The sequence below is a fragment of the Gossypium hirsutum genome, chromosome D08 (assembly GCF_007990345.1).
Source record: "Gossypium hirsutum isolate 1008001.06 chromosome D08, Gossypium_hirsutum_v2.1, whole genome shotgun sequence".
Lineage (NCBI taxonomy): Eukaryota > Viridiplantae > Streptophyta > Magnoliopsida > Malvales > Malvaceae > Gossypium > Gossypium hirsutum.
The window spans coordinates 2541136-2566061 of record NC_053444.1 but is presented as its reverse complement, the minus strand read 5'-3'; the positions used below and the strand labels follow the sequence as shown (position 1 = coordinate 2566061).

Below are 24926 nucleotides of genomic sequence, written 5' to 3'. Positions count from 1 at the left end.
CAACCAATTCGATTAAATCGATTTTGATTGAAATGATTTAAGTTGTTAAGTCAGTTGTATAATCAATTTTTTGCAATTTCGTTTATCGATTAGTGATTATTGAATCTCATTATAGGACTGCCTTACTTACTTAACTTACTATTGATACTTTAAAACTATTTTAAATATAATTAATTTTAAATTTTATAAAAATATATATGATATAATTTATATTAAATCAACCAAGTCCAATCATACAAACTCAAACCCAATAAAATTGAAAAAATATAACCCAATTTTTTTGGGGTTAATATGTAAATTTACCACTCCGTTTTAGTTTTATTGATATTTGTCATTATACTTTTAAACTAAAGGTAAATTTACCATTATGCTTTAACTCTATATTGAATTTCACCACTTCAATTTTATTTAATTGAGTTTTGACATTAAATTTTGATTTTTTTATTAAATTTTACTATTCAAATATAATTTAAATCAATTTAAGTTAAATTTAATAAAAAATTAAAATATTTTATTTAATAATTAATTAACATAATATCAAATATTTATAAAAATTTTATTTATAAAAAATAAAATAAATTAATATTTTATATTTTTAAAAATCAAGAATTCCTTCCATTAAATATAAATTTGAAGTTAATTTGTAATTTTTAATAAATTTATAAATTAACTTAATGTTGACTATTAAAATAAGATATTTGAAATAATTTTTCCCATTATATTTTGTTTTCAAATAATTAAAATCAATATCTAATGAGAAATTTTTATTTAAAAAAAATTTTGATGGAAAATTTAATTAAAATTTAAAGTTCAATGGCTAATTCCAAACACAGAGTAATAAATTTATTCATATTCTTATATTACGATGGTAATTTACACCATAAACCTTTTTTTTTAAAACTAAACCTAAATAAAAAGAAATTAATTTATCTAATAACATAATCCAATAAAAATTTTAAAAAAATATATTTAAAAGAAGAAAAGGGTAATTATACCCAATTTTATGAAGTATTAGTGAGTTTATGTTTTGGTCACTCAATCTCAAAAAATTATAAAAAGGTCGCTGAACTATTTAAAAATTTTCATTTAAGTCACTGTATTATTCATAATATTTTATTTTAAGCCGTTGGGTTGTTAAGTTTCTTTTTTAAAAAGCCTGGCTAGCGAGCTTCAAGCGATAATTTGACGTTGGGTATGGTAGATTAGTACTCATCGATGAGTAGAATAATATAGTTTAGACTCATCGATCAGTGTTGAAGATCAGAAAAATGAGTTGTTTAGATTTTAATTCACAAATTTGTAACATTTGAAATTATTTGATTAGAGTTTTCATTTTTCATTTTTCAACTCGTGAAACAGTAAAAAGTGGTATAGTAAAAAATAGTTAACTTCAGTATTAATACAAAAACCTTCTAATACAACGTCTCTTTTTCCTCCCACTCTCCGCAAAAATGTTTCGATCTGTAGCTCGATCGGCCGCCGGAAAGCCCCTCATACGCCGAGGATATGCCACTGAACCCGTTCCGCCCGGAAAGTCGCCGTCTTAGGCGCAGCCGGAGGGATCGGTCAGCCCTTAGCTCTCCTCATGAAGCTTAACCCCCTTGTTTCTCAACTTGCTCTCTATGATATCGCTAACACCCCTGGCGTTGCCGCTGATGTCAGCCACGTCAATTCCCGAGCTGAGGTCCAAAACAAAAACTCATTTCTTATTTGAAAATGTGATTTTTTAGATTGAATTTCAAAATGTGAAATCACTGTTTTAAGCTTGTTCCGAGATAGTTTTTCATTACTTTTTTTTATCTGATTCTTATGATGTAATTGTTTTGGTACTGAAAATAATTGCTGATAAATGCGATCATTTTTGTAATTTGTTTCAAGAAAAGTTTTGAAATGATCTAATATTTCGGAGATGGCGGTTTATATTCATTGATTTAATTTTTTTTCTATTGAAATTTGGCTTTGCTATTATGCTTTTGTACATGTTATATGTAATGCATTAATCACCTGATTGAAATTGAGTGATTTTCTATTTTGAAAAGTAACTTTTCTTTATTTTTTTGCATAATGTGTATTTGTATGTCTTTTGGTTTGGCTCGGTTACTAGATTTTGCTTTTTTTCTTAATAGGATTTAAGGAGTTAGAGTTTCAAATTCACAGTTCTGGATTGAATTCCTTGTTTATGAGAAATTTGACTGCAATGTGATTATATGTTTGTTTTAATCTCTTCAGAAATTTATATGACTGTGCTAAGAATATCAGCTTGGTACAGCTTAGTTTAATTTAATTAGTCTATACATTTATTCAAATGTTTTATATATATATATGGATTACTGATTACTTTTTAATCCTTTCTCAAGTTGGTAATGGCTTCCATCTTTTTACTAATTTGTCTTTAATCTCAGCTCATTCACCAATTAATTTGATTTAATTTATCTGCTCTGTTTTCCTGCTGGTCACTCTTTCTTCTGGATTTCCATCTGCATTCACACTGTGATTCCTATTTATTTCAACGAGCCTTGTATACATTATATTTTTCTTGGCTTTACTTCAGGTTGCCGGATATGTTGGTGAAGAGCAATTGGAGAAAGCTTTGGACGGATGTGATCTGGTCATCATTCCTGCCGGGTGCCAAGAAAGCCTGGTATGAGTCGTGATGATCTTTTCAACATCAATGCAGGAATTGTCAAGGGTCTATGTTCTGCTATTGCTAAAGTATTGCCCCACTGTGAGTGTCTATCCTTTTTCTGTTAATCAGAGAAAAAAAAAACATTTTATTATGGATCCTTGATGCTTCTAAGTGTTTTATAAGTTTTGCCCTATTTCTTTTATACAACTATTAAAATTTACCTTACCAAAATGTGATAACTGTGGAAGTGATGGGAGAATTTTAATAAGTTAAACTGGTTATCATACAATTCCAACAATCAAAAGATGCTGTTTAACTTCAAAGAATTGTTTTTATTCTGATGTGACCTTTTTCTAAGTATAATGTTTTCTTTTTTGCCAAGTTTTTCTTTGATGAACTGAATTTATGGCACAGGCACTTGTCAATATGATTAGCAACCCTGTCAATTCAACCGTTCCAATTGCAGCTGAGGTTTTCAAGAAGGCAGGGACATATGATGAAAAAAAGCTGTTTGGCGTAACTACCCTTGATGTAGTTACGGCTAAGACTTTCTACGCTGAGAAGGCAAAAATAAAAGTTGCAGGTTTGTTCAATTCTATGCTTATCGAAGGCCTCTTATAACAACCTCATTGCCTGGAAAATACTGCTATAAAGGGGGAGAACAAAGGAAATAACTAGTTCACCTCTCTTCCATCACACCTTTTTTTAGAACTGTTGTTCTGAAGAATAAGCAAAATTCTTAGTTGAGGTGGCCCAGAAATCAAGTGTTTTAAGTAGATTTCTTTTCTCCTTTATGAAAATCTTTTTTGTCCAAAGTGCGTCATAGCATAAGAAACTTTGGATTATAGGAGGAACTTTCTGTTGAGTAAGTTTTTTCATTTGCGTGCAGATGTCAATGTCCCGGTTGTTGGTGGTCGTGCCGGAATAACCATTCTCCCACTATTTTCTCAAGTACTTCCTTCTTCTCATTACCCTTCTTATCATTGATTTTGTTTAACATCAAAATGTATCTAATGCATAACACTATTGTACTCCTTCCATTTTTTACTTATCGTAGTCTTCTAATTTCTAGTTGCATTTTATTATTATTACTTTTTAGGCCACACCAAAAGCCAATTTGGCTGAGGGGGATATCAAGGTTCTCACAAAACGAATGCAAGATGGAGGCACTGAAGTTGTGGAAGCTAAGGCTGGAAACGGTTCAGCAACATTGTCAATGGCTTAGGTATTAGGTTTTCCTTTCAATTGTATGGTCATAAAATGGAAGAACTAAGATTTTAGTCGCTTTTTTTTGCTCGACTAGGTAGTCTTGTTTTCTTTATGCAGATATGCTGGAGCCATTTTTGGTGATGCTTGCCTTAAGGGACTGAATGGTGTTCCTGATGCCGTTGAATGTTCATTCGTGCAGTCAACGGTCAGCGAACTTCCTTTCTTTGCATCTAAGGTAATAACTCAATTAACATAAACTCAATTAACTACATCATTAATATATAGAATTGGTTGAGGTAATAACGTGTGCATAATAAAATTAATATGTATAAAAAGATTAAAATAAATATTTAGTTGAGTAGTAAATCAAAGGTTTTATTAGTATAATTGATGTGGGTTTAAATCTAAAAATATTTTTTTTTATTTTTTTAAATAAAATATTATAGTGCCCTGAAATAATATAACTTATTTTAAATACGAAATGATATTTTTGTAATTTTTCTAACCGAGTTAGTACCTGATTGAATCATGACACCAACTAAGTCCTGGGCTTAAATAATAGTATAGATTAACCTACTATTTCAGAATCAGACCTACCAATTAGACATGTTGGGTCTAGAATCGATCAGGATATCGATCCAGAATAATGAATTGGACCTATTGACTCGTGAACTAGTATGAACTGGTTAAATCAATTGTCTCTATTTTCATATTTTTTAATATTTTATGATTTTTATTTTAAAAAACATTATTCAATTAAACCAAACAACTGGAGCAACTAAGAACCAATAATCTGACCAATTCAAGCAACGAATTGGTTTTGAAGACCAACAATTTTTAATTTCTAATTTTGTGTAATGTGTGATGTTTTTATGTTGTAATTGTATTAAGGGGGGAAATGGAATTTTTTCTTCCAAGGAGGTTAGAATTAAATTTAAAGTTTTTGGAGGACTAAACTATACTTTCACCATTGTATTACGTTATAATTTCATAATTATTGAAAGGGTTAAAGTATAAATTTACCATTTTTGAGTCACAACCCTTGTTTCCCTTTAATTTTCTAGAGGTCAGAATTAAATCAAAAGACAATTTAACCATTGCATTGCATTGCAATTTCATGATTAAAAAAATAGTACAATTTGTCATTTTTGTGAGCAAAGCCCTTCAAGTGGTAATGCAATATTTCGGGAATGTGATTATCATATTTGGATTTCAAACAAGCGGTTAATCTTACATAATGTGAAGGTTTCGGAATATACAGAGTAATCTAAATTCAATCTCTTCCTTAAATAATCTTACATTCTAGTCAGATTTTACCTTTTACTTTTATTATTTCAATCAATTTCGTCCTTTTTTATGTAAATAAAATATAAATATAATTAGAATAATAATGTCTAATGGGGTTCTACTTTTATACATTGTTTTACCAATCTATTTATTACTAATTATTATATTATTTAAAATGATTATTTTGTGTTTCTAGCTATTTTAAGGGTCAGCTAGTTGGTGATGCAATTAATTTTTATTAATTATTATAATTATAATTTATAACTTTATTTCAACATTATATATTTACCTATTAATATATAAATTGTAATAAAAACAAAAATATCATAATTTAATGGAAATTGAGACTAAAAAGCATTAAAGAAACTAAATTTGTTTTAAAATTTCTATGACAAAGACAATTTAAGAAAAATATACTTCTAAATAAACTGAACATGACAATGTAACATACCCAAAAAACTAGCAGCAGTAACAACAATAGGAACCTCATGGCAACAATAGGATCTTCATAAGACAAGCTCATGATAGCCATGAAAACACCATTTCACAAAAATTGAACCTAATCAAGCCTATAGAAGCAAAGGCCATCTTGATTCGCACCAACCCCAGCAAAATTAGTAGACCACATAGCAGCAAAAGTCGAACAGAGAACCAATCCCACACCACAACAACAATCAGCCACCATACATCAATGATAGCTTAAAATGATACGATAATTGAAAAGCAGATTAAAGTGGTTGAGGTTTGTTGATTCTAGTTTTTGCTAATTTGTTTGCCTCCACATTTGCCAGTCGAGAGATCTAGAAGATGTACCATACATCAAGAGGAATCAAATTCGAGAAAGAACTAATGATTTCCAGCATCAAGGCTGGGGCTGTATTAGCCAATTGCACCCACTTAACAACAATTGAGCTACTAAAGCTTTAAATATTATTTTACTATTCAACTTACACTATCGGTAGAGGCAGTACCAATGGAGGGTAGCAGAGGCCCCGGCCACTTAAAATGGAAAAGTCCTAATTTTTGCCCTTTAAATTTTATAAAATTTTATGTTTGTATATAGTAAAATTATACTTTGATCTTAAAAATGATAAAATTTTGATTTAATCTTTAATAATATAAACTATTAAAATGATAAAATTACATTTTAGCTCTCCTAAAAATATATGACTTAATTTTGTCTTTTCCAACAAAAATTTCTAGCTTCACCCCTAACTATCGAGTATGTTACTTAGCACATACAATCATCTTTACCCATCATCTAATATATATATATATATTATGCTTGATACCATTTTTTTATAATAAAAAAAAGGAAAGTTGGAATATTATATGTAAAAATTATAAATATATGTAATTAGTTGATTAAATTGGTGTTACTCGTTAATCTTATCCCAATTTAGCTAGAAAATTATTAAATATCCAATTGTTTTACAAAATAACAAATATATTTATGAGATATTTTTAGTCGTTTTATATTTTTATATAAAATCTAAATTAAAAAAACAAATAACCAAGATTAAACCCACCATTTTAAACTTTATATATATATGTCATAAATATATTTGCTACAGGCTCATCATCTATTACATAATAATATTAAAGGGTTTTTTTTTCTTTTTTTCACTTTTGATCTTCCCTACGATGAAAAAGTACGTAGCAAGCACATACATTTAAAAAAAAAAAAACCCACGTGATCTTTTCTTCTAGCGTAAATGCAAGATAACCATCAATGGTGATGAGGATCAGGACCACCTGGACTTCGGCGTTTCGATTCCAAAGGATTCCCAGCGTTCCTTTTCAAGCTAGCTTTAATGGCTTCCCTACCTTCCATTATCAATGCACGTTTGATAGTGCTTCCATATTGCTGAGATTCACCATTTGTCTCACGTACTTGTTGTTTTTCAACCGGTTTTATAGTGGACGTCACGGAAGTTATCACGGCCGGTTGCGGTAAATATCGACCACGAAAAGAGCTGAATTCATTGGAAACCGAAAATGGAAGAAGCAAGCGAGTAGCTGAACACGAAATCAATAATAAAGCATAAAAGGAAAGGATGAAGAAAAGATTGAAGGTAGCCATTTTTGAAAGTTAGAACAAACTAGGGTTTTTTGATAGTATAGCATTGGTTGCATGGATAGCTATATATATATAGATAGATCTCGTTAGTTACCATCCTTTTTAAAGAATCCGATAAATCTTCTTTTTCTACGTATCATATCAAACAGAACGAAGCTTCTGATTTTTTTTTTCTTAATTACATTCATGATTAAACTAGTCGGTTGCAGTGGAGCCAGAAAATTTTTGGGCAGAAAATACTATAATAAAAGTGTAATTTTATCATTTTAATAATATATATTTTTATAATTTTTAAAGAATTAAATCATTTTTTTTTATATTTTTATAATTTTTAAAGAATTAAATCAATTTTTTTTTATCATTTAGAGGGTTAAAGTATAATTTTATCATTATTAATTTAAAATTTTATAAATTATAAAGTATGAAAATGAAAATTTTGTTAGAGGCACCTCCGCCACTGGTCGGTTGGTTCCTTTAAATCGAGTGAGAGGCGAAGTAAGGGATGGCAAAAAGATAAGAGATAAGCACAGCTTTATATTTTACGTATTCACCAATGGGGACGAATAAAACTTTTAACAGAAGTGGTATTCTTATATGCTTAGATTTCCCTTTTTTTTTAAATTATTCTCTATTTTTACATATTAATTAATATTTTTTTTGGTGAATTATAAAAGGAGGATAAAGTCCTAACGACAACGCGATTAGCGCGACTCAAACTTAGACCACCACTTAAGACGGTAAACACGTTGATCATCAAGCCAACACACGATGTTCATATATTAATATCTTTAATAGAATCATTAGAATGGTGTTGATAACGATGGATTCCGACAAAACTGTTGTTAAAAAAAAACATAGTTAGGAGGATTTCTGAGAATTATACAAGGACCCCAAAGTAAATAAATAAGTGAAAGATATGGATAAAAAGAAAAAAAAGGAAGATCAAAGAGAGCCAACCTCAAAAGTTTTCAGTTTAACTAATTCTGGATTCGAATCTTTCAAATCCGGTATCTAATTCTTTGAATACGCACACTGTGTAAAAGGAATACATTAACACAATAAGATTCAGACAATATACATAATAAATTAATTAATTATTAACCCCAAACGAGATTCAATTTAGATATCGGTCTAGAATAAGGAGTTGGACAGATTAACTCATAAATCGGGTTAAAAATCAATTGAATCGAATTTTTAAATAATTTTTACAATTGAACCAGACATACCAGTTGAATTAGTAATAGGTGGTTTGATTTCTGAAAATCTTGTATTAACCTATCACAATTCATATAAAAATTGTTAGGTCTATTAATAAGATTTCAATTTTTTCGTTTTTGGTACGATCAAAGTTTACATTACAATTTAGGAGAAAGGGGTGTTTAGGACTCAAGTCTTAAACCTTGAGGTACCGAGAGAGAGTTTTAATCACTTACTCCTTTAAGTTGTTAACTAATCAGATAAATTATAATTTTGTTTAATGTGTAGTTGTGTTTATGTTTTTATGTCGTAATTATATTAAGAGATGAAGCCAGAAATTTTCTTTAAGAGGAGTTAGAATTAAATTAAAAAAAATTTAAAGGACCAACATACACTTTTACTATTGTATTACATTATAATTTTATAATTTTTGAATGGGTTAAGTACGATTTTACCATTCTGGGGTGACCCTGCTTGCTCTTGGATTTTTTACGAGTCATAATTAAATTAAAAGATTTTTAAAGGTCAAATTACAAATCATTGTATTACAAACATAATTTTATCATTTATTACTTTATAAATTTATCATTTTTAAAGGGACTAAAAGAATTTTTTTATATTTTGGGTAAGTACAATTTTACCATATATTATTTTGTAATTTCATTATTTATGAGGGTATTGAAGTGGCAATTTTCCATTCTCGATTTGTCCTTATAAATATTATGCCACATCATCACCTAAAACATTTTTTATAAAAAATTGGCTAATGATGACCAAAACTAAGAAAAGTTGCCGAATTCCAAGACTAATGTGGATAAAAAAATAAGTTCAAGGGCTAAGTTGAAAATGTTTCCAAATTTAGTGACTAAATATTGGGTTATCCCAAATTGAAATTGACTAGCAAGAAACTTCGTTATTAGCGGCACAACAATCTATACTATATGTTAAGCTTTTGATCAAGTTGATATCACCCATTAATCGAGTCCCAACTTAGTTGGAAAATTACCAAAATAATCATTCTTTACAAAATAGATGATATTATTTTAAGGGTGTTTTTATCTTTTTAAATCTTTTATATAAAAAATAAAAATGCATATATAATGATAATTAAACTTAAAACACTATAATTTTTAACATAATTACTTTACCACTTAAATCAAAGTCTCATTTAATTTATTTATATATATATGATACTAATATTTTTATAAAAATTAAAAAAGCTTTGTGCTTATATATTTAAGTATTTTTCATATTTATTTTACGGTCCATATTCGAAGTTCTTGATGACCCGCAAACACTTGTTGGTTAATTTAAATCTATACTATTTATTAAGTGTTTTACTGAGTTGGTGTCACCCTCAACCAGGTCATCAACTCAGTTAAGAAAATTATGGAAATACCATTTCATAATTAAAATAAGTTATATTATTCAAAGGTAATTTAGTCTTTTTTTTATTTATTTTAAAAACCAAAAATCAATGCATATGATGGGATTTGAACCGGAGTTAATTGAATCAATAAAATCTTTAATTTAAAACTCAATTAAAGTTTTCTTTTGATATTTTTATATATTTCAATTTTTATTATGCACATCTTATTACTTCCGTCAATTATATATATATGTAGTTGATTGAGTTGATGTCACAAGTTTACTCAATACCTACTCAAGATTGTTGTCAACAGCTTGATAAACAATTTTAATTCATTTTAAAATCGTACATATTTCATATGTTATTATTAATTAGTTTCAAACCATACATTTCATTATTTATTTTATATTATTTTTAAACACGCATTTGTATTCTAAATTTATAGTTTCTATACGCATGCGCGCGCGTGTGATAGAAATTTTAGTCTATATTATATATTAAGTGACTGATTGAGTTGGTGTCATCCCAATCAAGCATAACTTAAAAAATTAACAAATACCCAATCGTTTTACAAAATAACAAATATATAGTAAATTTTTTTATTTTTTATATTTTTATATAAAAGTCAAAAAAAAAACATTCAAATTCTATTTAAACCCAACACCCATTTTAACATTACCATTTAATTTTTATATAATATTTTTTATAAATATATTTATTACATAATTTCTTTCACCACCTCTGTATTGTAGGTGAGCCATGAGCTATTACATAATAGTATTTTTCACTTTTTATCTCCCCCACGATAAAAAGAAGTACGTAGCAAATCAACGGCTGTCATAATAGGTAAGATCATCAATGGTGATGAGGATCAGGACCACCTGGACTTCGTCTCTTCGACTCCAAAGGGTTCCCAGCGTTCCTTTTCAAGCTAGCTTGAATGGCTTCCCTGCCTTCCTCTATCAATGCACGTTTGTTAGTGCCTCCAAATATCTCCGATTTACCATTTGTCTCACTTACTTCTTGCTTATCAACCGGTTTTATAGCCGTCGTGGCCGATGTAACGGAAGCTATGGCGGCCGATTGCGGTAAATATCGATGATGAAAAGAGTTGAATTCGTGGGAAACCGAAAATGGAAGAAGCAAACGAGTAGCTGAACTCGAAATCAATAATAAAGCATACAAGGAAAGGATGAAGGAAACATTGAAGGTAGCCATTTGAAAGATACAAATTAGGGTTTGTTGATAGTTTATGTAGCATTGGTTGCATGGATAGCTATATATATGTAGGTCTCCTTACCATTCTGTTTCCAAAGAATATTTTTGAAGTGTGATCTCATGGGATATGACTTTTAAGGATTACCCTTTTAATTTTCATTCCCCTACTCATAACTTTCATTGTTTACATTCTTATCCTAATTATGTTTTGACTTTTTTTTATATCGTATTTATGTTTTGGGTAAATTATTAAAATAGTCACTTTTGTTCGCCTTAGTTTAAATCTTGTCACTTACGTTTAAAATGTTACGTTTTAGTCACTTACGCTAGCGTATTGTAATATTTTAGTCACTAAACAGTTATTTATCATTAACGGTGTGACGGTAACCTGACGTGGCACGTTAAATAATCATTTCAAACGAAAATTTTAGGTTAAATTCTATAGTTTGTCCCTATATTTTTTCATTTTGAGCAATTTATTTTTTTTCTTTATTTTTAATTCTCTTTTGCTTTTCCCTTTGTTTTCCTCTCTTCTTCATTTCTTTTAACGTAGTTTTTCTATGTTTTCTATTTGTTAAAACTAGTCCACAAGCTAGCCTCACTCGAAAAAATTAAATTGTTCAAAAAAATAAAAGTATAGGGACTAGTTTAACAAATAGAAAACATAGAAAAACTATGTTAAAAGTAATGGAAAAGGGAGGAAAACAGAGGGAGAAGCAGAAAAGAATGGAAAATAAAGAAAAAAAAAGGTAAGTTAAAAGAACATAAAATAAAAAATTAAATTGCTTAAAAAGAAAAATTATGGGGACCAATTATACAAATTAACCTAAAATTTTTGGTTGAAATAATGATTTAACGTGTCATTCCAGCTTACCGTTAAATTGTTAACGGCAATTAACGGCTCAGTGACTAAAATATTACAACATGATTACATAAACGACTAAAACGTAACATTTCAAACATAAGTAACAAATGTAACTTGAGGTAAACAAAAATGACTATTTTAGTTGTTTACCCTTTTTTTTGGTTTAATTAATTCATATTTAATATTATATTAATACAAATATATCCAAGTAAGATGGGGAATACGGTTGTCTATTACTTAAGCTTGGCTCGAAATAGAACAATATTTTTTTCTTTAATTAAGGGAGTGGTTGATCATGGGTCTAAGTTGGGGGCTTAACTAAAAATTTCAAAAAAAAATAAGAGTTTAGTGAGAATTTTTTTCAAAAAAATTGGGGTCTAATTAAAATTTCAAAAAATCTGTAAGATTAAAGAGAATTTCGGGAAAAAAATTAGAAGACTTTAATTAAAATATTCAAAAATTAAAAGGCATAATGATTTTTTTTCAAAAAAATTGGAGGCCAAATTAAAATTTTTAACAATTTTCAAGGGAAAATGAAAATTTTCGAAACTTTTGGGAGGGGGCAAGGCTTATGGTCCATCCCTAAATTAAGGTGTCTTTCATGTCCGTTTTATGATCCATGAACACTTTTTCAAAGTTCATGATCGCTCTTCCCAACAATATCATTTTCATAATTCAAACTTGTATTTTTTCCCCAAAAGTATAACGTGTCTTGCCATTGCACTTAACACCTATTGGTTTGAAAAAAGACATTATATATATACATCATAAAATCTATCACACGTGTATGTGTCACGGGGCTAGACCTTTCGTCTCGCAATCCGTGCGGCCTTAGGTGATCCGTTCGTCCAAACTCGCCCAAGTCAGCCTTAAATCAAGTTAGGATTCTTTTAGAACTCCACCAAGGCACCAAATTGAAGAGCGGAAGCGATTTATGCCAAAAGAAGAACAGCAAAGAACAACAGAAAGAACGCTCGCAAAGTGTTTGAGTAAATGCTCTCTATTTCTCTTATTCACAAAGAATAATGAAACAATGAATGGTGTGAGTACAAATGAGGGGGAGGCTCTCTATTTATAGTTGAGCTCCCCACAACCGACGGTCAAGATACATTTACATCGACGGATGAGATTTAACCATATCCTTTAATTTTAGGGATTTACAAGATAAGCCTTATCAAATCTAATTTAATCTTTACAAGATATGATTCCCTCTATCTTCTAAGATTAGTTACCATATTAGCCTAAGTTGCCATCTCTTCATTATCGGGCCAACTAGGCTTCAATCTGACAGGCTTATCCAATAGCTCTTTGAATCGGGCCAGTTCTCGTAGGCCAAATGATTCCCATCTAAGCAATAGACCTCCATTGGATGCATTTGGTGCGATGGTCACGGGCTTTGAACTGCGGCCTGTAACATTCTCCCTCACACATTCTCGCAACGTCCTCGTTGCGACTTCTGAATGGCACTAACTTGATTCACCTCAGTCTCGTCTCGACGCCTTAGCCTTTCCCTTCCTTCGGGACTTTTGCTTCGGCTTACGTCGCTTCTTCACTCAAACCGTCCTACTCATTTGTACATCTCGATGATAAGAAGTTATGTCACTTTCTTGTCCACATTCTAACTTTGCTCGAAAAGAATCCTCTTGATTCACCACACTTGGCTTTGCTTTGCCCATAGTCTCTCGGCCTCTTTACTCAAGAACTTCAAAAGGGGTCCTACGTTCTTGCCAAGTCAACAAGTTAGAATGCAAAACACTATCACAGTGTTCGGAATGTACCTTCGCATTTACTCTGGTCAACTGTCCCACATGCATCACTTCTTTTTCCTTGAAGTCCGATGCACCACCCACCTCTCCCATAGGTGGAAGCCTTGTCGATGACTCAGCCAATTCCGAGGCTTCACTCAACTTGAGCCTCATTAGTCTCAGCTTCACTATTTTCATCGCAACTCTTTCCTCTAATTCCGATGACAAACTCACCTCTTCCTTGGGTGAAAGCCCCTCCGATGACTCACCAAGCTCAGACGTTGCCTTTCTTTTGACTCTGGCTTGCTTTGGACAGTTCCGCAATTCATGCGGACCACGGCACAAGAAGCACTTTACTCGCTTCTTTTTGCTCCTCTTTGCCCTCTTGGCTTTGGCTTTTCCCTTGCTCGAACCAAGCTTCTTGGGCTCCTTGTCTGCTCCATCGTTCCCCTCAATGACAGACTTCCTCGGATACTTCCACAACCTATGCGGACCATGACACAAGAAGCACTCCACTGGCTTCTTCTCGCTTTCGGCCTCCTTGGCTTCGATACCTCTTGTGCTCGAACCAAGTACCAAGGCCTTACCCACCGGCTTCTTCTTAAGCGCGAATTTCTTCAGACATTTCTTCAACATGTGTGGATCGTCGCAAAGAAAGCATTTCAGCTTGTCCCTTTTCCTCTTGGGTTTCTTCTTCCCAACTCGTGGTTTCCTATTACCACCATTATCGCCGTTGCTCTTGCTATTAACAATATCTTCCTTGCGATCCATTTCATATACGCCCCTTTCCTCGGACTTGGAAGACCCAAGCTTGTGTTTTCCTAAACCAAGCTTGACCATGGATTCAACTACCGTCATGGCTTCCGACAGCTTTTGGACACCTTTTTGTTCCACCTCCTGTCTGACCCACGGCTTCAATCCATTCTTAAAAGCAAGCAATGCTTCTTCCTCCGTCACATCTAAAACTTGGAGCATAAGTTCCTTGAACTCTTGAACATACTCCCCCACTGTGCCCCGTTGCGATATACCTTGCAACTTTGCCCGAGCTTCTTCCTCGACAAACTCTGGGTAAAGTTGTCCCTTCAACTCGCATTGGATCTCTTGCCACTACCCAAACTCCACGATGCCTTTGGCACAGAAGTAGTGTTCCATCCTCCACAAGAAATTGTCCACATCGCATGCAGACCTTGTCCCTACAAACTCTTTCGGCTTCGGGACATCCTCGTTACTGAGTGCTACACTTGACACTCCCTTTCCCACGGCTGCTCAGCACAAGGCCAGCTCTCCCTCGAGCTCCTCTATTCTTGTGCTCAAAGCCCTCGTGGTGGCCATTGTTTCCTCCTTCAAAGCCATCATCATGGCCTCGAGAGCATCGTTTCTCTCCGTCAGCTTCTTCCTTCGGGAATCTAGCAACTATTGCACGCTATCCCTTTGGGAAGTGAGACACATGGTCACAAAGTCCCTGGACTACTCCCTCAAGTCATCAATGCTTTCCCCAAGCGCATTGCCCGACTCTTTTGCATCCTCCATGGACTCCTCAAGTTTACCCACGCGTTCCTCAACAGTCGACAACATCTCTCTCAAAGACTTTCTCGCCCACCTTTCTTCGAACTCTTCTCTCGACATCCCAATGGTGCCTTTGAACCAAAACTCGGATATTACTTAGTTAAAACCTGGCTCTGATACCACTTTTCACGAGGCTAGACCTTTCGTCTCGCAATCCGTGCAGCCTTAGGTGATCCGTTCGTCCAAACTCGCCCAAGTCAGCCTTAACTCAAGTGAGGATTCTTTTAGAACTCCTCCAAGGCACCAAATTGAATAGCGGAAGCGATTTATGCCAAAAGAAGAACAATAAAGAACAACAGAAAGAACGCTCGCAAAGTGTTTGAGTAAATGCTCTCTATTTCTCTCATTCACAAAGAATAATGAAACAATGAATGGAGTGAGTACAAATGAGGGGGAGACTCTCTATTTATAGTTGAGCTCCCCCACAACCAACGGTCAAGATACATTTACATCGACGGATGAGATTTAACCATATCCCTTAATTTTAGGGATTTACAAGATAAGCCTTATCAAATCTAATCTAATCTTTACAAGATATGATTCCCTCTATCTTCTAAGATTAGTTACCATATTAGCCTAAGTTGTCATCTCTTCATTATCGGGCCAACTAGGCTTCAATCTAACAGGCTTGTCCAATAGCTCTTTGAATCGCGCCAGTTCTCGTAGGCCAAATGATCTCCATCTAAGCAATAGACCTCCATTGGATGCATTTGGTGCAATGGTCACGGGCTTTGAACTGCGGCCCGTAACATATGCGCGTGGAAACTACATATTTAGAACACAAGGGTGGTAAAGTTAAATTTTTATTAATGCAAATGTACACGGGTTCAAACCTTAGAATAATATAACTTTTTTTTAAATACGAAAGAATATTTTTGTAATTTCTCTAATCAAGACTTGGTTAAGGGTTTAAATAATAGTATAGATATATATATCTATGATCTATATAGAAGCATGAGTTTAGAAAACTTTTGAACTGATCATAATACATTTTATTTTTCATCATATTATTACTAAATTCACATTTAAAAATAATTATAGTATTTAATTTAGAATTATTAGTCTAAAAATTTTAAATAAAATAGAAGTTGTGATAATTGCACGTATAAAAATGGTTAGAATTTAGTATAAAATATAGTGTATGTATAATCTTGAATGGAGGATTTTTTTTTTATAAATTACAAGATGAGGAAAAAACCTTAAAAACAATGTAATTAATGCGACTCAAATCTAAATCACACTTAGAGTGATGAATATCCTAACTATTAGAATAAAATATGGGATTTAAAGCTTGAACGTGTGAACTAATAAACTAAAGTAAAGGCAGATAAAGAGTTTCCTTTTCGGCTAATATCATTCGCCGTCTCCATCTTAAAGATTAAGCAAAGAATTTACTTTTTTTTGTTTTCATCCTCTCGCCATAAAGTTGCGTTCGTACGTATTTGCTGGCGTGGTTGTTGAATGGATTTACACAGTTCATGGGTTCATTTTTTTATTATTTTAAATATATTTTAGATTCGGATTTTTACATTTTAACGTCTGATTTATTTTAGGGTTTTAGTTTCGATTTCGTACTTTTTTATTTTAAATATATTGAATTTTCGACAATTGAATATTAGCTCAATTGACATTAGATTTGTTTATAATATATATCGAGTCAGGCCACAATTTGGTTAGAAAAATTCAAGCACCGATTCGGCCTATATCAACTCAACACCTTGTCTTATTATTTTTATATTAATAAAATATTTAAAATGTTTTTTATTGGTCTGATATATTTTTTATAATTAATTTTGACTTTTTATTGTTTAAATTGAATTGAGCTAGTCTAAAATAATAATAATAAAACTTTGGCTTGAGCTCAGCCTAGGTCGAGTTGCACATACTTAGGTTGGGAGGGCCACCTAATCGTGGATTGGTTTAATTAGCACCGATATTGTTGCATACTATTGGAAGTTGTATAATTTCTAGGGTTGGTAAAATCCGAACAATATGATGGATTCAAACAATGGCGAAGTTAGAAAACTTTTTGAGAGGGCCGGAATTAAGTTATATATTTTTACGATAGTAAAATTAAAATTTCGCTATTTTAATAGCCTATATATTTATAATTTTTAAATGATTAAATTACAATTCTCTTTTTGAGGGGCCAAATAACAATTTTACTATATACCAATTTAAAATTTATAAATTATAAAAGGACTAAAGCTAAAATTTTTCATTTTAAGGGGACCCTTGCCAACCCCTGGCTCTACCCCTGAATTCAAAGTAGATTTTATAAAAAGTGGACGTTGGGTGGGGTACTCGGGGCAAGCAAATCTTTTGGATAGTGGGTATATATAGAGCGACAAGGGCAAAGTCTGAAAATTTTTCGAATCGGTCAAAATTAAATTATACATGTTTATGAGAGCTAAAATGTAATTTTACCATTTTAATAGCTTATATCTTTTTAATTTTTTAAAGGATTAAATTAAAATTTTATTATTTTAGGGGAATGCAATTTTACTATGTACTAACTTATAAATTTTAAAGGGCCAAAAATGATATTTTTCATTTTAAGGGAGGTGAGAGCCCTACCAACTTGTCTAGTGCAACATCCGTGGAGGGATTATAATATTTTTTTTTTGCCTTGACCCACCCTGCCCACCATATGAAATTATTATTCGATCATTGTACATATATAACTATTAAAAGGGCACGAATATAATGACGTGTTATAAAAAAACCAATATGTTTTATTATTAAATATTTTTTTGAAGAATAATGTTGAAATATTATTACTTGTCTTTAAAAATATTAAAGACAAATAGTAAAAATTAAACTGAAGTAGAGTAGAAGTGGGGTGGAGTGAGATGGGATCGAGATAGATGCACCCAACATTCACAGAGGTGATAATGATTTTCAACATTATACATCCATAATAAAGAAGAGCAACCGGTGAAATAGAACATACCAATTGCGGTCCGTCCAACCCGCTCTATTGCCATTTCTAATAACTTCAATTAGATTTTAAATATCCGAAGTTTAATTAGATCTCTATAATACATGTAAAATTTCATATGGATTTGGTTTCTTATATAATTAAAAGGGTAAATTGCACCAAGGTCACTAAACTATTAGTAAGTTTACATATTGGTCACTCAATTTCAAAAAGTCACAAAATATCACTGAACTATTCAAAAATTTTCATTTAAGTCATTGAGTTGTTAAAATCATCGTTGCATGGCCTTCTTTGTTCGCACAGTCTACACCAATAGAAAGCTCTCATTCCCCTTCTCTTCGACAATTCAGTTTTTTTCATTAAACAATTCTGAATGTCACAGATATGCGAATCAAAATCCAAACAAATTTCTTATCCAATCTCCGACACTGACCGTCAATGTCATTCATTCAAAGTACTGATCATTAAATCATCACTTAAAGCTCACTAGCTTTACTTTAAAAAAAAAATTAACTGTCCAGTTACTTAAATGAAAACATCCAAATAGTTCAATAACCATTTTGTAACTTTTTAATAGTTTACTGAATTTATTAATAGTTTAGTGAGATCGGGTGTAATTTTCCCGAATTAGTTAAAAAGAAAAAAGAGAAAAGGATAGAGTTTTGAAAAAGAGAAAAATAAAAGAAAGAAAGGTGAAAGAGAAGGTATAGGAGAGACATAGGAGTGAAAAGAGGAAGAGTGGACCGAGGATTTGGGCAATAAACCAGTTACTAAATTATATATTTATAGTAACCTAAAGATTTGCATGGTTTTGAAACTTAATTTCAACAAAATTAATCTCAGACAAACTAGGCTTTTGCTAGAGAGAAAATCTGAAATCTCAGATATAGTGATGATCTTCTCTTTTTTCTCTACCTTAAAACTCGACTCCTTTTAAGGGTTTGTTTGTTCTCTTTGACTTCCATTATCTACGAGATTTTCGCCATCTTTTTTCTCCAACTTTGTTGCTTTCTTCTTTGTATATTTTCTCTAGATTTTCCCACCTTTTGTTAATTATTTTTATTGGTTAACAAGTTTTTAAGATCTGGGTGTATCTCTAAAAGCTTCATACATTGTAGTGATAACAATAATGGCACAAGAAGATCAAATGACTCAAAGGTATAGCGATAGTAATAGTAATAGTGGTAGTGGGATTGGGATTGGAAGCAATAATAATGGTAGATATTCAAAGAAACAAAGGCCTAAAAAAGTCCCACAAAGAGGGCTTGGTGTAGCACAGCTTGAGAAGATTAGAATTGAAGAACAACAAAAGAAAGATGCTGCAATTTTGCCTTTTCAATCACCTGTTGTTAATGTTAATCTTCATCATCATCATCACAAACCATCAGCATCAGCATCAGCATCAATATCACCATCATGTTTCCCTTTGCCAATCCCAACTTTCCTTCCTTCAAATCAATCATGTTCATCTTTAGCTTCTGCTGATATTTCACCACCGAATTCAATGTTTAGACCACCAAATGGTGATATTGTCAGCACTGCAAACACTGTTCCATTGACCTGCAATATTGGTCAAAATAAAATCTGGGGTTCTTGTAATTATGAGTACAACAACATTGAAAAAGAGTGTTGTGGGTTGGATCCTGGATTGGCTTTTAGGACAAATTTGAGTTTGCCTTATGAATCTGAACCTATTTGGCCTTTACCTTGTTTGATGCAAAGGGCACAACAACAACAACCATTTCAGCAACCTTCTTCTTCATTGGTAAGAACATTGATTTTGTGTTTGTTTATAACTTGTGTCTTTTATTTATGTCTTTTTATTAATTAATGCAGGTGAATTTGTCATCAAGAACTTCATCAACATCTAGATTGAATTTTCAAATAGAGCCTCCTTCGAACCAAAGCTATTATGGAAATTGTACACCTTTATTCCCTGAAGATGATAAGGTATATGTTTTTATATATAGGCTCAATTTCCATGGCTTTTTTATAGATCCAATGATCCATTATAGTTTTAAATACCCCTTTCCAGCACTCTCATCAATGATATGGTGGTCAAGAATGTTCACCCTATAGATTTCACCCAATTCGAGTCTCTAGTAGAGTAATTGGAAAGTCTAATTTTTAAGGGCAATTCCTTGTTAGATGTAATGTGTGTACGTGAGTAATGCGGATATATCTGTATCGTATGTGTGAGTACTAACCTCTAATTGTACATATCAATGGTTGAAAATTAACTGTCAAAGAAACTCAAAGTTTAGTGCTATTAGTTTATGTGTCATCCTAGCATCTAATAGGGTTGAGATTTATATCTTAGCATTTATACTTTCCTATTCTCAAGGTTTTTTTTTTCTTTTTGGGTAAACAAAGGTTTAGAAAGAGAATAGGAGGAGGATTTTAGGATTAGAATTTCAATTTTGTTGAATTACATTTTTTAAAGGTGACTGTATGAACCAACTGATATGAATTTTGATATAATAAATTGTAGGTGGTTGGCATGAAGAGATCATATCCCTTCTCTCTAGACAATGCTCCAGGCCCTCCTATATATACTAAATATCCTCCCATTGTTCATTTCATTAATGGACAAGTTGAAGCAGCTTCAAGTAGCAATGGTAGCACATTCAATTTCGAGCCTGGTACCCCGAATTTCAGGTTTGCTTTTAATCTTTCATCTTTCAAGCATAAAGAACATCGAGGTTTAAGATTCAAATCTTGATTTCCCTTTCATCGTAAACTCAATATTTATCATAATTGATATCGAGTTTTTCTCATGCATCGTTTTCAGGGAAGGACCTTCATGTTCAACTTCAAATATGGAATCAAAATCCAAGAAAAGCATCAAACAAAATGGGGTCTATGATGGAGGTTTTCTCACATTAGCCCCTCCAACAACTACAATGTGTTCAAGCTCAAAATTCAAGCACCCTTCATCAATTTTAACCTATTACAATTGTGAATTGCCCGACCTCGAATCATCAGCATGTCAAGTGAGCTTAAACAACAAATTATACCATGTCCATTTCCATTAGTTTTATCAATTTGCTCATATATTTATGTGAATGTGTTAAAAGGCAAGCTTCGATGATTCAATCGTCCGGCAAGGAGGAGCTAGCGGATTTAACCAGTCGTATCGACCTTACTATAGCTTCTTACCGCCGGCACTGGTGCAAATTGACCAAGCAACTACGATATCGATGGCCAATTGTAAAGGTGGAGAAGTAGAACATGTTGATCTTGATTTGAAGCTATAAATATTTCTTTTTCGGTACAGAATTGCAAATATTGAGATTCAAATTCAAAAATTATTAAATGTTATGCCTTGATTATATGATCCAATGAAGCTGTATCTCAGGTATCAAGTTATCAGCTGTCTATACAAAATGCATCAACCTCTAACATGGCCCAGACACTGTATTTATATGGTGTATTAGCATTAGGTTAAACTCTGTTATTAGTTCATGTAGTTTAAGCAAGTTGTAGATTTAATCATTGTATTTTAGTTTGATCATTTTTAGTCTTTCTACTTTTTAAAATCTGTTAAATTTATTAGGTTCTGTTATTTTCGAAATCTAGTGCGGGAAATATATTATCAGATTTATAATATCATGTTAGCCACTCATTACTCACTAAAAGATCAGTTGACGGATTAATGTTCGAAGACTGAAGTGTAAATATTTAGAATGATCTATTTGAAGAATATGAACTAAATTTACAATTATATACATAGTATAATACTAGTAATTGAATTTAACTGTTATTGTTTGACTCAAGACTAAAATTTAAAATACGAAAAACATAGGGACTAAAATTGATCAATTCAAAAAGTATAAAAACTAAAATCAATCGAGTACAAAAATTAAATCCACGATTTTCACAAAGTATAGGGACTAATAGCAGAATTTAACCTTAATATTATTTGCACACAGCCCACTACTACATGTGAGCAGTCAATTTATCAAACCCAAAAGGAAAGTAACTAAAAAAGGAAAACACAGCAACGCTCAATGGCCCATTGAACCTAACCTCAAAAGAAACAAACAAAAGATTTGCTAAAGACAAAACATATATTTTTCCTCATCTCTCTCCTTTCATGTTCATTCGTTTCATTTCAATGTCACATGCTTTCTTCTCTCTCTCTTCCATTAATCCTCCTCGTACATGTAAATCTTTACAACCCCATCACTTCACCATCAATCAAACAAAAAACCCTTTTTTTCTTATGTTATTTCATTGACCATCAATCAGAAAAAAGAAAGAATCTTTTTCCTTGTGAAATGATGATGTCACAGTGAATCCCCCAAAAACAGATGGATCCAGAGAGATCCCATGGAGGTTCTAGCAGTAGCAGCAGTATGAGTGACCTTTTCATTTGTTTCACTTCAGGTCCTTCTTCTTCTTCTTCTTCTTTTGGTAGGAGATTGATGAGAAGCAATGGTAGCATGAAAGGTGGTCAAGCTTCACCAATGTTCTCTAATGGTAAAAAGAAAAGCTCTGGTTTTGAAAACCCTGAGCCATCTTCCCCTAAGGTAACTTGTATAGGTCAAGTCAGAGTGAAGAGTAAGAAACAAGGCAAAAAGTTTAGAGCTTGTAGATCTAAAAGAACAGGAATGGATCATAACAATGGAAGCAATAATAATAGTCAAGAATGCAAGAAATGGGTGCATTTGCCATTGACTATTTGTGAAGCATTGAGAGCATTTGGGGCTGAATATTTTTACTGCTTTTTGCCTTCTTGTATGACCAACCAAAGGGAAGATAAACAAGACAAAACAGAAGCAAGATCTGGTGATAATGATGATGATGATGATGAAAAGAGGAAAAGTAGTGAGAGACATGCTTTTGAGGATATTGAAATAAATGATGATGAAGATGAAGAAGATGAAGCTAGGTTGAGTATTTCATGTATTCCACCAAAGGATGCATTGTTGTTAACGAGATGCAGATCTGATCCTATAAAAATGGCTGCTTTTGCCAACAAGTTTTTGGATTTAGACCCTAAAAATGAAGAAGAACAAAACCCAGAAGCTGAAACAAATGCAGGTGAAAGCAAAGAAGAACAAGGAAATGATGAAGATGCTGACCAGCAAGAATCAACCATAAAGGAACAAACTTTGAATCTACATGGTGAAGAAAATGTACAAGAAAAGGGCTCAACTTCAATGGTGGAGGAAGAAGAGAAAACCCAAGAAAGATCCGAACTTGATTGCACAGAAGCCATGAAAACTGATCAAGAAGGTGATGAGTCAAAGGAGAGTGAGAGTCAACAGAATTTATTGCCTGATTGTTTGCTGTTAATGATGTGTGAGCCAAAGTTGTCAATGGAGGTATCAAAGGAGACATGGGTGTGTAGTAAGGATTTCATCAGGGAGAAGGAAAAGCAACCATTGGTCAAACAAAAGGTCGTTGACTTTAATAACCCTGTTCCAGTTTCGTTACAGCCACCGTCGTCTTCTTGTTCTTTCTCGGCTGCTCCTCCAACGGCGGCGGCGGCGATTACTGCTAAAGTTGATGAGAAGGTTGTTGGGGGTAAAGGGTGTGAGCCGTTTGTGCTTACGCGCTGCATGTCAGAGCCGATGATGAGATCATCAGCTAAGCTTGCTTCAAATGGTTGTAAATGGAAGAATGAGCCGACTAAGCTTGGAGTTGGTTTTTGATGAGCCGAACATGGTACATGTTTCTGTGTTTTTTCCTTTGGATTTTGTTCATCAGTATTTTTGAATTATTCTTTACAATTTTATCACTAGCATTTTGAATAATTAATTAATTAAAAATAATAATATATACCATATTAAAAAATTAAATTTATTTGTTTGAGTTAGTTGAGATAATAAAGTATATATCATAATTTTAAAATATATAAAATATTTTAAATTTAAATTTTAATTGAACGATAAAATTAATATTTTTAGGCTTAAGGTGTAAAAACTCCTCTCAAACTTTTTTTAAAAAAGCAATTAAGCTCTTTTTTTCTTTTTTTTACACTCAATTGAGTACTTAAATTGTCAAAATATATCAAAAAAACCTTTTGACAATTAACTTTAACCATTAACCATTAATTAACTACCCCTACGTTTTTTGAGTTAAAAGTAATTCCGTGTTACAACCATAACATGACATGTGACAAAAATTATAAAAATTGTAAAATTTCATAAAAATCTTTAAAAAAAACAATTATAAAAGGCTTTTTTTGGTATGTTAATTTCTATAATTTATTTACATTTTTTATAATTTTCTTGTGACTATAAAATTTTACAATTTTATATTTAATAATTTTTATAAAATTTTACATTTTTTTATTTTTTACAATTTTTGTAACTTTTTTCTAACTTCTAATAAATTGTAAATATTTTTATATTTTTTAAAAAAATTAATAAATTTATTAATTTTTATTTCTTATAATTTTTTCGCCAGTGACTTTAACGGAAAAAAATAATTAACTTTAACTATCAACTATTAAAATTAACGATCAAAAAAAAATTGATACATTTTAACAATTCAAATACCCAATTGAGTACAAAAAATGCAGAGACTTAATTACTTTTTTGAAAATATTTGAGAACCTTTTTAATACATTTTGAAAGTTCAACTATCCAATTGAGTAAAAAAAAAAACTTAGTTATTTTTTTAAAAATTAGAGTAGATTTTACACCCTCAAATCATATATTACAAATATCATGAATTCAAATCCCATCCATCTCCATACCATAACCCTTATATCCTTATTCTATATATGTAAAAAAGATCTTTTAAATTTTTAAAAAGAATAAATATTGTAAATATAAATCTAGTAAAAATCTATATTTTAATATTTTTTGTC

The 24926-nt window shown here is 31.8% G+C and overlaps 2 protein-coding genes and 1 pseudogene across 2 annotated transcripts; all 3 read left to right on the top strand.

The window, feature by feature from the left end:
- Positions 1-1325: 1325 nt before the first annotated feature.
- On the top strand, positions 1326-4857 carry LOC107918977 (malate dehydrogenase, mitochondrial-like; annotated as a pseudogene).
- A 14329-nt stretch (positions 4858-19186) lies between these two features.
- Positions 19187-21677, top strand: LOC121220198 (uncharacterized). The gene is made up of 5 exons (XM_041099496.1): positions 19187-19868; positions 19940-20053; positions 20595-20761; positions 20895-21096; positions 21181-21677. The coding sequence occupies exons 1-5, from the start codon at positions 19233-19235 to the stop codon at positions 21358-21360; spliced, it is 1299 nt and encodes a 432-aa protein (XP_040955430.1). The 5' UTR covers positions 19187-19232; the 3' UTR covers positions 21361-21677.
- Positions 21678-22416: 739 nt separating this feature from the next.
- On the top strand, positions 22417-23763 carry LOC107918877 (suppressor protein SRP40). The gene has a single exon (XM_016848454.2). The coding sequence runs from the start codon at positions 22417-22419 to the stop codon at positions 23761-23763; it is 1347 nt and encodes a 448-aa protein (XP_016703943.1).
- Positions 23764-24926: the final 1163 nt, after the last annotated feature.

Bases quoted from the DNA above. Each gene is read 5' to 3' on its own strand.
- LOC121220198 (XM_041099496.1), top strand. From the start codon at position 19,233: ATGGCACAAGAAGATCAAATGACTCAAAGGTATAGCGATAGTAATAGT. The intron at 19,869-19,939 runs GTAAGAACATTG...TAATTAATGCAG, and splicing joins AGCAACCTTCTTCTTCATTG to GTGAATTTGTCATCAAGAAC. The intron at 20,762-20,894 runs GTTTGCTTTTAA...CATCGTTTTCAG, and splicing joins CCTGGTACCCCGAATTTCAG to GGAAGGACCTTCATGTTCAA.
- LOC107918877 (XM_016848454.2), top strand. From the start codon at position 22,417: ATGGATCCAGAGAGATCCCATGGAGGTTCTAGCAGTAGCAGCAGTATG.